General features: G+C 36.7%; 1 protein-coding gene across 3 annotated transcripts in view; it reads right to left on the reverse strand.

The window, feature by feature from the left end:
- LOC102473143 (microcephalin) overlaps nucleotides 1-16,393 on the reverse strand; it is a gene marked incomplete at its 3' end in the record, with an annotated part of 112,273 nt that overhangs the window by 12,589 nt on the left and 83,291 nt on the right. For all 3 annotated transcript variants that reach the window (XM_027773311.1, XM_006152152.3, XM_014589199.2), the window contains 2 exon segments: nucleotides 11,365-11,527; nucleotides 14,932-14,969. In XM_027773311.1, coding sequence (XP_027629112.1) covers nucleotides 11,365-11,527; nucleotides 14,932-14,969 — 201 coding nt within the window.

Consider the following 16,393-nt stretch of genomic DNA (forward strand, 5'->3'; position numbering starts at 1 on the left):
TTTGAAGAGCACATGCACCCTCCATCAAATAAAAGCAAAAAGCAAAAAATAAACAAAAAGCAAAAACTGCAAATCCATGTACTACCTGAGACCATCAATATTTGATAAATTATTAGGTTATGTAGAACTTTTAGTGTTCTACCACAGAAACTTTCTTTTAGAAGAACAGAAACCAATGAAAAAGAACTTAGAAATAGACCTGTCATGAACTTATATCAAGGTGTTATCTGTGTGCTTCAATATTGCTTGCTAAGAGAATAAATTTCTAATGCTCTCATTACAAAAATGTTTAAGTTTTAGGTGATAGATATGGTAACCAGTTTAATCATTGCACATTGCATTAAAAAAATCATAACACCACTTTCCACCCTGTAAAATATAACAACTGTCATATGCCAATATATGATAAATATTAAAAAAAAGTCCTATTAAAGATCATTTTCAGTTATATATTTCTCATTCTTTGGTAAAGGAAAGTCCAAAAGGTTTTTTTTTCTGTAAAATTCATTTTCTGTTAAATAAATTTCAGGAGAAATGCATTATGTAGATCATACATAAAAAATTACCAGGTAGCAAAATGTAAAATGTCATACATTATAGTTCTGAATAGTTTTTAAAATTCAATACTTTTCATATTATATGTCTTCAAAAGTAAACATTGTCACTAAAGCCTAATTTACAGAGAGTATTTGTACACAGAGTTTAATGGAGCTCAAGTTTGATAATCTTTATCAATCTATTTTAACACAGGGATAGAGTTTATTTAAAATGCATAGTTATCAACATCCTCACAGTCACTAGTGGATATCTAACTGATAGCTAAAGACAATCTTTGGCAAGTTCCAGATAGTGAAATCATAGTTGTATTTTCTGATGAGTATCTGAAAGACATGTATAATGTGCTATTACTTAAAGTGAGATCTACTTCACTGAAATGTAAGAAACAAATAAAAATTTAGGAACCTGATAAAAAGTTGCGCAAAGAGATGAGGATGCACTCAAGTATACCTAAAGTTTTCTCTAAAAGTAAGCTTTGAATTTTTGCTACAGTTCTGCATGGACTAATTTGAGTTTCTAGAGTTCTCAACCATAAGGCAAGGAAGGGATAATTGAGAAGTCTAAGAAGGTAAAAGAGAAATCTAATGAAGTTATGAAATCATGTTACTATTCAGTTGCCACGAGTTAAAACCAAAGAAAACTAAAAAGAAAGAGTACAAACTCTGAAGGTTATGATTTTGAAAAGGAGGGAAAAGCAAAAGTGTTCAATAAAGACAATCACTTACATGTTCATTTTTTTTTTTTTTGAGAGATTTTTGCTATAGGGTACGTACGCTTGCCAGAGAGACAGTGGAAAATTACCCCCCTGGAGGGATGGTCATGTCGTAATTCCTTCTCCTCCATTCACCTCTCAGTATTTGGGGCATGCATGCACATGCATCTGATGTGAGTTTCAAGCCGCTGGGTCCAGGACTCAAACTGTGGTTGACCTGGATATGCCCAGTGCCCCAAACATTATACCACCTGCTAGCTGCTTATGTGCTGATTTTTAAACCTTATCCAGTTAAACTCCTGATCAAATACAGCAACTTTTATTTAATACACACAACCTTAATGCCAAGTAATTATTGATTTTCATCCATAATAAAGTCCATGGCTGTGTCCCAAGTGATGTTGTTGTCTTCTCACTCTAAAAAATAACTTTGACTCCTTGAAACTTCACTATTAGCCATTCCTGGATGGTGTTTAGCATCCTGCTGACAAATCTTTTCAAACATTCTCATGAAGGGCAACACTAAAGATTACAATTTTCCAGGTGAATCATTTTGTATACTTCTTCAATCAAAAGAGTGTGGAACTGGGAATGCACAGCACCTTCACCATGGGAAAAGCACACACAAGGGTCTTGCCAAGGTGAACAAAAGAAGGGCACAGGTGGAGGGAGTACGCCAAACACCAGCACCTACTTCTGCGATCCTAGCGGTCAACTTTACTGAAGGGAAAGAATTCAAGCAATGCTCAGTAACTACCTTTAAGTATGTGAAAGGAGCGGACAAACTCTATAGGTTGTCTGTCCTAAACTATAATCCACTATTGTCATAATGAAAATGTATAAATAAGGTGTATTTTGAAGCAACTGTTCATAGTCACTGCCTTAGGAGAATGCCTCTACCAACTATTTCAAAGATTCACATTCAAGTCAGACAAGATATTTTTGCCTAGTGTCTTCATTACTAAACATATTTACTATCGTACAAGATCCTTGGATACTACAAAAATGTTTTGTAAAGTCACAATGAAAGAGTAGATATGAAAATACGTTGTTATGTATAATGTCTGTTACATAGCTAGGATCTGTAGCAGAATAAAAAGAACTCTGGAATCAAGCCCATGAAGTTCAAAGACCTGAGCTTGAGATCTTAGCCAGCTTGGTACTATCAATGCTAGCACATGTTTGTGGCCAATGTATGTCTGCTAGGAGAACTGAAGGAAAGAGCTCAGAAACTCTGGTGGCAAATGTGATACACCAAGTTCAATCTGCTTTAAAATAATTTTTGAATGAATTAAAGAGTTAATGTGCCAGTTGATGGTTTAAAAAAGAAAGAGAGAAAGAGACTGGTTTTCAAGAAGATCTCTTTGGAATAGTCTTGGGATGGCAGTGTCGTATACTAACATGAGCGAGAACCTGAGATTCCAGTTCTGGGTCTGCCACAGGTTATAATTTTAGTAGAGTGACTTAGCATTCTTCAGCCTAAAATGAGAGGCATGGACTGCATGAACCATGTGTTTTTTTCTGACTCTAACATCTGGTTCTTGGCTTACTGCCAATAAAATACATCTTATCAGACTCATTGCTTACTGAATTCAGTGTGAAAAAGCCTCAATTGTGCCATATTATTTCAAGAAAATTAATTATGACATCATTTTTCATTTATGAAACTCTTGATTACTGTTATTAATCTCATTGAAATTTTTCTGTAAAATTGATTTAGCTTTTGTCCTACATTTGCATTTATAACTGATTTAGCTCTTAGTCCTCATTAAAAGGCTTTATTTATAAGTTATTCAGAATCAACATTTTAAAATCTGAATATAGGCTGAATTAGTCCTCACTGTTCTGCTGTGTCTTTGAAAGGGGAAAGATTTATATGTAATAGGAGCTGGAACGGGGAGAAGACTGGGTCACAGGACAGATACTCCAAGTGCTTTTTAGTGACTACAAATGGACTTAAAGGCAAAGGAGAATTGCAGATAAGTCATGAGAGAATGTAGCAAAACACCAAACAAGTGAGAGTGAGAAGATAAGAATATCTAAAGATTCAAACAGTGCTATGCTTGAACAAATATAACAAAACAACCGGAGTCTGAAAGGACAATTTTGTTAAGTCAATTTCTTTATTTTTCTGTTGTGTTACTTCCTGTCTTCCATGAATAGGAAACAGAACAACTCCTGACATGGTTTTCTATTTCTATGTATCTGCCAGACAACTCAGTCATGAAGCAGGAAAAACACGAATTACTCTTTCCTGAAAACAGTAGAGTTAACACTGCTAGCATGAACTGTTGTAAATATGCAGAAATTGTCAAAGTTCTCAAAAAAAAGATTAAAAATTAAAACTGAATTTTGTTACAAAATCATCACAACTTTTTTGATATGACTAACCAGGCCGCACACAACCATTTAAATTTGAAGAACTGCTACAACTCTCCTTTACAAGAAATTTCCAGAGAATACCACACAGACCCTGAAATAAAAACATTCTCACTAATGTTTTTCTTGGAGGCAAGTTTATACTGCTAGCCAAAGAGAATATTTTAAGAATCCCCCAACTGCATTGGATACAGAGTTAGAAAAAGGAGGGCCAGAGAGACAAAGAGAAAGAGAGAGATTACTTTTATAAGAAGTAAATATGATCCTTAAAGTATATAATGTAAGACACTTTTAAGTCCAGATTCTAAAAGAAATGATACCCTATGAAGCTCCTATGTAAACTATAAAGAAGTGGTAGGTGAGCATTAAATGGAGTATTAAGCTTCAGAAATTACGTGGACCGGTTTCATTAATGGTGGTTGGTGGCAACTCCCTTCTCTCCAGTTAGGTTTGTACTAGTGAATTTCTTTAAGAAATTAAAGGAGGGAGGCCATGCAAGAAAAAGCTGTTATCTTTGTCTTACTGAAGACTGAAATACACAGAGAAAGTGATTCAGCTCATTTCCAAGCCTTTTTTTTTTTTGAAGGTGTGAGTCAACAATAATTATTATCAATACACACGCAATGCCAGCTAGAGGAAACGTGACAGCCACAACATTTATGTCATAATTACGCAAACAGTTCTTTTACTTTAAACCACAGTATAGTTGGTCCTTTTCAATCTCCCAGTAGTTGGTATTTTTTGCAAATAGTGATGTCTTTGGCATCACTGGCAAGGCTGAAAATAACTACTTATTTTCATAGAAGGTGTAAATCCCCCAAACCATTATTCTCCAAATATGAAAGGGATCACTTTAAGTATCAGTACTCTGATGGCTTTGAGGATTAAACTATATGAAGTATCTCCTGGTAAGGAAGAGTAGTACTTTTAGGTACTTAAGGGAACCATGCAGACACACTACCTGCTGTCTCACCAATCTATACTGTTTTTTGTCTCATGTCAAGTCCCACTTCCTCAGTGAAGTATCGTCATTCAATGCAGATTGGATTGATTTTATTCTCCTGTGACTTCCAGTACAATTTATGCATTTTAATAGGCATCAGAATAGACATTCCCAAGTAATGGTATCCATAGATTGGTGCTGGTTCATGACAACATTTTCACGGTCCAGAAGAAATTTTTTCAAATGTTAGCGATACTGCTGCCTTTCTGTATATAAAAATGGTGACAATATAGTAATTGATTTATGTATCTTCTTTGGGAGAACTTAATAAGTTGTTATTTTTGTTGTAAGGCTACTATTGGTCAAGTTTTGCTTTTTGCAGTCACTGTTATGAGCACCATGCATATATAACTCTCAGCGTTCACACATCCTAGGGAGGAGATACTGTTAACAGCTCCATTTCATAAACATCGAGACTCGAATTGAGTGAGCTTGACGATCTTACCCAAGGCTTCTGAGACAGAAAATCCCCTGAACCCAGGGAGTTTACTAGGTCTATAATCAGTTTCTTTGGGGATGGGAGTTGACTTTACAAGTGTATGAAATCTTTAAATCTGGGAGTAGTCATGTAATTTGGCATTTAACTATATTTTACTACTTTTTAATTTGTTTTATGTTATCATCCACTAAATTAAAACACCTGAAGCCTGGATATAGTGTTATAATTTTACAAGTCTTCTATTTTTAAATAATATAAGAGCACTGCTAATTGAATATGATAAATGACAATAATATTATGAAAATATTTGTGAACCTCTAAACAGTACACACATGTACATATTTACATATGTATGAATGTATTTGTTCTCACATAATCATTTCAAAGCAGTTACTTTTTCATTCTGCTCTTTCTCTCTGGATAGCTATTTGTTAATTTTTAGATTCTTAGAAGAATCAGGCATATGTGGTGCTAAATAAGTAAAATAGATGAACTTATCAGAAGTCAAATCCTATAGAAGACTTTGTGGTTTTTAAAGTGCCCTAGTAATTCTGAGTAAACTGACTAAATTTAAAGGCAGCTGACTTACAACTAGGTAAAATTACTATATCAGTATGTCAGATATGTTATTTTAAAATAATTGAATGCTTTGGGACCAGCAGTTAGCATAATGACTATGTCGCTGGATTCCCATGTAGTCAACCACAGTTCAAGAACTGGACCCGGGGCTTAAACTCATGCCGGGTGTGTGTGCGTGCATGCCCAAGATCCCGAGAGGAGAATGGAGGAGAAGGGATTGTGGCGTGGCTATCCCCCCTGGGGGGGTGATTTCTCGCTTTCTGTCTCTCTGTCTCTCTCTGTCTTTCTGGCAAGCACACGTGCCCTATAGCAAAAACCTCTCAAAAAAAAAAAAAGAGAAAAGAAAACAAAATAATTGAATGCTTTTATGTACTCATCTCTCATCTCGCTAGTATCAAATACATTCCCAGAGGAAGGGTCTCAGGTCCCAATACCATTACAGTGCTTGGCTTTGCTTTTGTCTTGGCGTCCACCGCTTTTAGCCTGTTCCCTGTAGGTTGCCCAGTTCCCGACAGCATCGCAAAGCAGATAGGACCTCATGAAGGAACATAGACATATTTGCAATGGTGTGAGACCCAAGGCAATCATTTTATTTGTTCTTTATTTCTTTAATTTGTCCTTATATCCTCTTTGCTTCTGAGCTTCTTTTTGGGTTTACAACAGACAACTCCTGTTCTGAAGGCTGGAAGTCCTAAGTCAAGTTGTTGGCTGGGTAGTTCTTCCCGGACTCTGAGGGAGAATTTGGCTCAGGCTTCTCTTCTAGCTTCTGGTAGTTTTTGGTATTCCTTGGCTTGTAAATGCATCACTCTAAGCCCTGCTTTCTCGTTTACATGGTCTCACTTCTGTATGTTTTTAAAAGTTTATCTTTATAGAATTCAAATAAATTAAAAGTAACCCACCTGGAACACAATGAAACACTTTTCTCTTATGGAATTAATGCATTTGTGCCTGTGGGAGTACACAGAATGGTTCTTAAGGGTGTCCACAACCTAATCCTGAGTTTATGAGCATGCTGTCTTATGTGGTGAAAAACTTTCTGATGCAATTAAGGATTTTGAAATGGGAGGTAAGCTCTGCTGATATAGGTGGGTCCAGTGAAATCTCAAGGACCCACATAAGTAAGTGATAGAGGCAGACAAGTCAGAGATGTGAGGAAAGAAACAGAGTGACGTCATTGCTGAAAGGGCCCATGAGCCAAAGGATGTGGCTGGAAAAGGCAGGAAATTCTCCCTCTGAGCCTCCAGAAGAATAGAAGCCCTGCCAACACCCTGATTTGAGCTTAGTGAAACAGACTCTGGGCTCTGACCTTCAAAAATGTGAGATGATAACTTTGGGGTGTTTTGCAGCCCCTGAATTTTTAGTACTTTGTTACAGCAGCCATAGAAAACTAATCAATTACTCTGAAGCTTTTAGTACAAAAAATTGTTCAAGGAAAGGCTACCTTGTGTTTATCTAAGAAAAGCTAAGAAAGTGTGTTTGTTGGCTATGTGGCGAGAGTCCCAAGGATGACACGTGGGTTCTTGGTGCAACTGTCATTCGGCAATCAGTCAGTGGATGCCAGTTTGGGAGCAAGGCCACTATACCAACCAGTAGGGTACAAGCCTCCATGCCTGGATTGTGCTGTTTCAGTCATGGCTTGTACTAATCTTGGCATTTTTATCTTGGTGTGTAGGAGGAAAAAGATGTGCACTATACCGTACCCTCTGAAATAAACTGTTCCTAAATCATTGTCTTACTCATTCTCCTACAGTTTCTCAAGCAAGACCCTTCCAAATTATCCCCAACTCTCTTCCCCCTCACATCCTGCAGCCCATCCATGAGAAAGTGCACTGAATTCCACTTCATAGTAAGCTCCATATTGGAGCATGTCTTGCTTTCTGTACCCCAACGTGCTCCAATCCAAGCTGCTATTTTCTACCACCTGGAATACTGGTAACAACAGCCTGCCAATGGTTTCCCTGAATCCACTTGTGCTTCACCACAGTGAGGTCTCCATGCAGCAGCCACAGTCCTTTGCAAAACACAAGATCAGATTGTCCCTCACCCTCGCCCCAATACAAACCTTCCAATGGCTTAACGTGACCCTCATATCTAGTGATTACATATGGGAATAAGTAGGATTCCATTGTATGGGTGAGCCAGACTGTTTATCCATCAGCTCACTGAGGGGCATTTGTGTTGTTTCCAGGTTTGGGTGACTATAGGAAAAGATGCTATAAACACTCTTGTACAGATTTTTGTGTGAAGGTAAGATTTCATTTCTCTGGGAGTGGGACTGCTGAGTGAGATAGTAAGTAAACATTTAACTATATATGAAACTGCCAAACTGTTTTTTAGAGTGGTTGTCCCAGTTTCCACTCTCATCTGTAGAATATGAGATTTCCAGCCGTCTCGTATCTTGCTAGAGGACTGCTGATACTTTCTATTTTAGCCATTCTAATAGAAATGTAGTAGCATCTCACTGTGGTTTAAAACACATTTCTTTAATGGCCAATGATGGTGAACACCTTACCTTTTCTTGTGCTTATTTGCCATCTGTATTTCTTTAGTAAAGTATTTGTTCAGTTTTTTCTTTTGCTAATTTCTGTTTGGGTTGCGTGTTTTCTTACTGTTAAGTTTTGACAGTTCTTTATACATTCTGGATGCAATTCTTTTGTCAGATAAGAGATCTGCAAATATTTTTTCTAGTCTTTTTATAATGTCCTTCACAGAATAAAAGTTTTTAGTTTTGATGAAATTTAATTTAGCAATGGTTTTATGTTATAGATTATGGTTTTGGTGTTGTAATAACTCTTTGCCTAAACCAAGGTCTTAAAGATTTTGTGCCAGTGCTTACATTTAAGAGTTTCATAATTTTGGGACCTGGGACCAGCAGTTGACATAATGGCTATGTGGCTGGACTCCCATGTAGTCTATCATGGTTGGGGTCCTGGATATGGTGGCTTAAACTCACGCGGGATGTGTGTGCGTGCGTGCCCAAGATCCTGAGAGGAGAATGGAGAATAAGGAAATATGGCATGGCCATTCCCCCGGGGGGTGATTTTTCACTTTCTGTCTCTCTGTCTCTGTCTTTCTGGTGAGCATTTGCACTCTGTAGCAAAAAACCTCCCCAAAAATACCCAAAAAAACTCCCAGAGTTTCATAATTTTGTATTTTAGTTTATGGTCCTCCATTTTGAAGTAATATGTATATACTGTATGATACTGTATGAAATATAGGTTGAGGTTCCTTTTTCTTTTCTTTTTTTTTTTTTAATAGTTGTCTAACTGTTTTAGTACCATTGGTTGAATTGTCTGAATTAATTGAAATTTGTTTAAAAGGCTAAATTTCTTCAGTGGACTGCCTCTGTCAAATCCTTTGGGCCCTATTTTTGTAGATATATTTCTGATTCTCCAGTGGGTTCCAATGTACCTAGTAATATCACACTGCCTTGATTATTATAGCTTTAAGAGATGCCTCAAAATCAGACGTCAGTCCTCCAATTTTATTCTTCTCTTTCAAATTTGTTTTGGCTATACTAGTTCCTAGACCTTGCTATGTAAATGTTAGCATCTGCATGCCTATGTCTTCAAATATTCTGCTGAGATTTCCATCGGGAATGTCCTAAATCTATAGATCATTTTGGGAAAAAGTGGCATTTTAACCTTATTGTATCTTCTAATCCTTCAACACAATACATCTCTCTTTATATTTAGTTCTCTGATTTTTAAAATCAGCATTTTGTAGTATTTTCATAGATACAGATTCTGCACATCTTATTAGAATTATACTTAAATATTTCAGTGTTGACTTTATATTAATACGAACTTGTCACTTAATTTGTTAAACCCAGTTATTAGCTCTAAGTGCTTTTCTTTACAAATTTTGTACATTTGCCTACATAAGTAATCATGTGATATATGAAGATTTATTTCTCCTTTTCTAACCTCAGTGACTTTTATTTCTTTTTCTTGCCTTATATATTTATACTTAGTTCATTTACTTAAGTGACTCAGTGTCCCAGGTTCTTCCTTCCAGGCCAAGAGTCTAGACAGAATGTCAGAGGTTTATTAAAGAAGGTGTTTACTGCTTGCCTTTCTCACGCTAGGTAACCCCACACAGAGTTACTATAATCTAAATTTGTATCAAGTTCTGTTTCTATATATGATTAATGAGAAAATGGTGGCATGACACTGATCAGAAACTTGTTTGTTTTATTTTTGTTATAGGACACATGTGCTTGCCAGAAAGAAACACACACACACACACACACACATACACACACACACACACACACAGAGGGCAAGTGAGAAATCATCCCCCAGGGAGGATGGGCATGCTCCAAATAACCCTCCTCCATTCTCTTTTTGGGATTTTGGGCACGTATGCACACACACCCAGGGTGTCTCTCAAGCCACCAAGTCTGGGACTCAAACCATGCCATTGGTCATGTGGGATCCAGCTGCCTTAACCACCCACCACCAGCTGGTCCTAAAAGACAGTCTCTATGCATGCCAAAAGTAAATGCAGTAAATTCTCATATGCTTTATGCTCCAGAAGAACAGATTGGTTACAGAATCAAGAATAGACATAGTTTTAAAAGATAAAGAACATCTTTTCCTCTGTAATGTGAGGGAAGGAAGAGCTGACAGATGAAGATAGAGACATTTCAACTGAGGAGAAGGAAAACAGGAAACTCATTCATGGACGCTAGAGTTATAAATTATATTTCATACAAATAAACATGAAATGATACTAGTATAAAACTAGGTAAGGTAATCCCCAGTTGTCACCAACGCAAACAGTACACTTTTTGGGGAATTTCAACTGTTTATACTGCATGACTTTAAGCACTAATCTCTTAAACTTGTAGCAGAAAGATTCAGGGTTATCACATGGGAAGAAGACCACAGCCATTCTTAAAAATACATTGGCAGTTTGTTTGCATATGATAATTCTACTGCCTTAAATTAACATAGTATTAATATAATACATTCTTAGAGAAGGGAGGAGGCTGGGGTGGCTTAACTATATGCAAAATGGTAACACAAGTAACAAAGGAGCTCTTATTAGAGAGCAATGCTTTTGAGTGACCTTAGGATGAGGATCAAAATAAAAATAGAACAAATAATAGACAATTTTAATTTTTATGAAGAATGAAAACAATGATAAACTTATAAAAAAAAACTGCCTTTAATGCATGGAAAAGCAAATAATGCTACAGATAGTTATGTGTAAGATAAAGCATATCCAAATGGGATTAAATGAGAATGTTTCATCCTAAGTAAATCCATCTGTAAAAACAATCACTGAATTCTTTTGGCTTTTCAAACCATCACTAGCATAGGTCACATTATTTCTTGGTCAAACCCAGAAGAGAGCTCATTTGACTGTGAGAACAGAATTTTGCGTTTTCATTTCAAGTCCATTCTAATCTTATTCCTGCCAGTGGCTGAGAGGTCGTTATCTTGAGGGCTATTTGTTTTCCTGCTCTTCACACTGACACTTCTCTTGTTCCCCAAAGGCTTAGCATGGCTGAAGGGTGTCAGCCAAAGGAAGAAATGCTCAAGGAAAGAGTGGCATTCCCTGTTCATAGGAAAACATGCGACTCACAAGGGCATACAGCAGCATGAGTCTTAGCGTCATCACCTCAGGATGACCAAGTCTATCAAAATGCCTTCTGTTTTTACTATGTAATGCAAGCGTGGGGCTTACCCATTCATAAGAAAGAACCCAGCAGCCACGAGCGAGTCCCAGTAGCACGTTCAGGGTGCGAAGCGGCTTTCCCACGAGCACGTGTGTAGTAGTCTCGCAGACTTCATGTGCAAATGAAAAGCCTTTCAGTTTATTTACAACCTGGATGATGACATTCTGTTTTCTATGAAATAGAAAAGAAAAAAAATCAACTAAAGGACTATGTTTGCTTTATATGAACATTAAGAGGATTGCAGACATAATAAATGATAAAGTTAAAAATTTTGGTTGGTTTTGGTTACGGTACTCTTGTCTTAATTTCTTTTTTTAATTTTTTTTTTTTTGGAGAGGTTTTCGCTATACGGTGCGTGCGCTCGCTAGACAGAGAGACAGAGAAACAGAAAGCGAGAAATCACCCCCCAGAGGGGATGGCCACGCCGCAATCCCTTCTCCTCCATTCTCCTCTCGGGATCTTGGGCACGCATGCACACGTGCCCCGCGTGAGTTTTAAGCTACTGGGTCCAGGACACGAACCGTGGTCGATTACGTGGGAGTCCAGCGACGTAGCCATTACGCTAACTGCTGGTTCCCATGTCTTAATTGCTTTACAACTGATGACTTAAAATCTGGAGAAATGAAACAGATCTCAACTCCAACTATCTACTTTAAGGGTTGAGGGAAAAAAGCTTAGAGGTTGTAAATGGTTTCACCTGCTGTTGCTGAGCTGGTTAGGGACAGAACCAGAGTCAGGAAGCAGACCCCTTGATACCAGCCCAGTGCTCTTTCACCAGTTACTTTTCATGTCTACTTGAACCAATTTATGCATGTTCAGAACTAAAATTCTAACTTACTTATTTTATTTTGAAAATACATGTATTGAGTGTCAAATACAGTTTTTCTAAGGAGGAAAAAAAGATACTATCCTTTCTGTTAAATTGTCAGATCAAATCAAAGGGCTTTTTTAACAGAGGCTCCTTAATTTCACAAAATTCACTATTCTTATCTTCTGATCTGTCATTCTCTTAATGCCTTAAGTATCCTTTTAATTTTTATTTTTTTAAGACAGAGGTTTTTTTTTTTTTTTTTTTTTTTCCCTATATACACACAATTGCCAGAAGACAGAGAAAGAGGAAGCAAGAAGTCACCCCTCAGGAGGAGGTGGCCACACCGCAATCCCCTCTCCTTCATTCTCCTCTTGGGATTTTGTGCACACACGAACATGTACCCAGTGCAAGTTTAAGACACCAGGTCCAGGACTCAAACTGTGGTGGACTATGTGGGAGTCCAGTGATGCAACTATTAGGCCATCTGTTGGTCCTTCCCTGCCATTTTTTTAAAGAGAGATTTTTGCCATGGGGCACATGTGCTTGCCGGAGAGACAGAGAGAGATAGAGAGACAGAAAGTGAGAAATCACTTCCCAGGATGGATGCCCACGCTGCATTCTCTTGTCTTCCATTATCCTCTTGGGATCTTAGGCATGCATACACATGTGCCTAGCATGAGTTTTAAGCTGCCAGGTCCGAGAACTCAAACTGTGGTCAACTATGTGGGAGTTCAGAGATGTAACCATTGTGCCAGCTGCTGGTACAGAGTATCCTTTTTATTTTTTTTAATGAACTATTCTAACTTCCTTACCAAATAATTCTGAGTCTTCCTCTCTTATTTTTACAATAATCTTTCTGATGCATCTCTTTCTTTAAAAAAAAATTTGCTATAGGGTGCATGCACTCACTAAAGAGAGACAGAGGGAAAACAAGAAAGCGACCCGCCCCCACCATGGGGGGATGGTCACGCAGCAATCCCTTCTCCTCCATTCCTCCATTCTTCCATTGAGATTTTGGGCACCCATGCACATATGCCTAGAGTGGTTTTAAGCAGGGACTAACTGCACAGTTGGCCATGTGGGATTCAGGCACCTTAACGACCACACCACTGGCTGGTCCTCTGATGCCTTTATTTCTGATGCATCGCTTTTCTCTATCTCTTTCTCTTTCTCTGTATGTAAGTTCTCAGTGTAATCAGTAAAATACAAAGGATATGAAAAGCTTTCTAAACCACAGTATAATGTACATGGAAAGTTAAGAAATAAATATATCTCCTCTCCAAAAATTATATTACAAAGGAAGAGAGGTTATTATTGTCCATACATACTATTTCTAATACTCTTCCCTACAAATTATGTGTTTTTTTTAAAAGTTTTATTTCCAGTGATCTTGGGTATATCCATCTTGAGACCACAATTTCTTTACCTGTAAAATGAAAAGACTGAACTATACCATGATTTCAAATTCTTAGAGATCCTGAGTGGAGAAGTTGAGTGGGTCAAGATCTGGGCACCATCACCACTTCAATCAGAGAATCTGTGCTTAATCTGTGGGGTTGTGAAAAATATTAACTTGGAAAAAAATCAAGGCAAAAAAGAAAAAAATAAATAAAACCAAAAAGAAGCAAAAACCTCTAAACTGAATGCTCTCTAGAATTCTCCATTTCTAAGTATCTGATTTTCTCCATTTTAAGTCTGGCAGTTACCAGCTAACTGTGGAATGTGCTAATAACTTCCAAATGGCTCTTCAAGATAAAGTTACTCAATATGGAATCAGGAGGACCAGGTCTTTTTCTTAACTTACACAAGAAGTCTATATGCCCCCCCCCAAAAAAAAATAAATAAAAGAAATACTGCCTACATGAAAATTTTATTTTTCAACCTTTGAATGAGAAAATAACATGTATTAATATTTTTTAATTTTGAGAAAAAACAGACTTCAAAAATAATATATTTAATATTGATTTCTGTATTACACTATTCAGAATGTTTAATGTAGTTCATAACTTCAACATTTACAAAGATTTTGACTGAGCTCCTTGTCCACTATATAATGTACAGTGTTTGACTTGCCAATCCTTTCATTTTCATGCTGTAGGCAGAACAAGGATCCTGCTAGAGAAAATGTTCTAAACATGCAATCTTGATACAGTGTATTTTTTCACTCAAATGTCACAATGTTCTGATGAATGCCTTAAACCTTAAAACCTATAAATGATATACAAAACATGGTTTTTCCCTTTAAACAGGAATTCAATAATTTGTTAAAACGAATACAGTACTGTATTTTTGTTGGATGTTTTTTTTATTGTGTTAAATGTTTAAGGAAGATGATAAGAACATGCCAGCAAGCTATTAACCCTTCCAACAAAAAGCGTAGAGAGTTACTTTAATATAGCTGTAGAAAACTTTGTCAGCATTTCTTTAAGGCCTATAAAGGAAATGTTTTGGCTAAAATTGCTCCTTTAATTGAAGATTTATGGGGGTAAGGGTGGTGGATAAACAAAGCTATTAGTATTGAGTATGGAAACAGAACAGCAAAAATAGTACAGAATCAATGACTTATTAGGGCTTAAAGAACCTCTAAAAATTTTCAGTACCTACCTCTTCACATTCTGAATCTCCAATGATCTTCTAATTCAGATATTAATTATATAAAGTAAAAGTGATACATACAGTATAGATATACGAACTGCTAGTGTTATAGAGAAAAAAATTAAAATTTTACATTGAATAGGAAGTTATCAAAACAATGAGTACTTACTCAGATGGCATGCTTGTCATGACTAATGTTCTTGTTGGCTAGAGATTTCAAAAGAGAAAGAACAAAAAACAGTCAAAAATACAAAAAATATTTTCTTCACAGAAATAAACTTTATTAAGTTTTTTCTGAAAAGTTATATCACTTAAAAATAAACATTTAAGCATATATCAAAGAAATATTACTGGAAAAAAAAACAGCCCAGGAGAGAGAAATCCAGATATTATCCCCAAACCAATCCAAAATCACCCAGATACAAGGTAGAAAAATAGAAAATTATTTCCCTTCCACAGTCTATCCTCTGAATGTGTTGATGTTTTCATGGACTTTAAAGTGAGAAGGGGGTAAGAAAGGTATTTTTTCCGGGTTTTATAACCTCTTTTCCTAAGGCTGGTAGGCTTCTACATTCTTATTTCAGATGTATGTACACAATGATACATGCTCTTCTTTTGTAAGGGTCAGATAAATCGTTTGAACACAGATAGTGGAACTTGTTTTGTTGTATTGGCATCTGCTTTAGTTGGAATTGTAATTTTCTTTTTTTTTTTTTAATAAAAGATTTTAAATACTAAGTAATCTCGCCACATGTGTGCCCATGGTCCGGGGTTGGCTGAGGCTGGGGGGCAGATGACATCATCAAGTAACTGTTGGAGGTATGGTCTCTCCATCTCTCACTTGCTCTCTGGCTCACAGAAGATATAAATAAACTTAAAAAGGAAAAAAGGAAAAAGGAAATTTTTGTTGACTACAAAAAATTTCAATCCTATGAAAATATATAATTAGAAATATAAATTCCCTGTAATTTTACTGGCCAGAAATGACTATTATTTGACAACTCAGTAATCTATCCATGTATGTGAATGTGTGTTATTTGCGTATTTCCATAACTCATGAAATACATCAAAAGCAAACAATTCACGGTATAACTACTAACTAACCATTGTCCACATTTTTTGAGTCATATTTTGAGTGCTACTGTGAAGTAAATGAGAACAAGGAACAAAAAACCATTCAAGGGACCCCAGGGTGACAAAAATGATAGACTTTAAGGGGCAGGAGCAGTATAAAAGTATACTTGGGGAAGGTGGAGAAGGAAGACTAAAGAGGTAACGTAAATCAAAAAGTTACTTAAAGGAAGAACGTTGAGGAGTAAAAGATATGCTAATTGATGACTGCTTCTGTCTTTTTAGTTATCCCTTAAGAAAATTCTGTTAGCCCTTTATCTGTGAAGCCACAAATGGAACAACTACTTGGGTTAAGTCTGTAAGCGGATTTCTCTAGTCATCAAATAAGACTCTGGTTGAAACCCAGTCCTGCTCTTCAGTGTCATCCTTGAATGAAATAAACTACACAGACCCAGTGACATAATCAGCCCTAGGTGGTACTGCAGAACCCACCAAAAGAGGCCTGTAGGGTTGTTTCTGGGAAGTTCCTGTTTCTAGGACCAGCAGGTCCCAGGGAAAGA

This window comes from Tupaia chinensis, unplaced genomic scaffold (genome assembly GCF_000334495.1).
Source record: "Tupaia chinensis unplaced genomic scaffold, TupChi_1.0 Scaffold000338_1, whole genome shotgun sequence".
NCBI classification, from domain to species: Eukaryota; Metazoa; Chordata; class Mammalia; order Scandentia; family Tupaiidae; genus Tupaia; species Tupaia belangeri.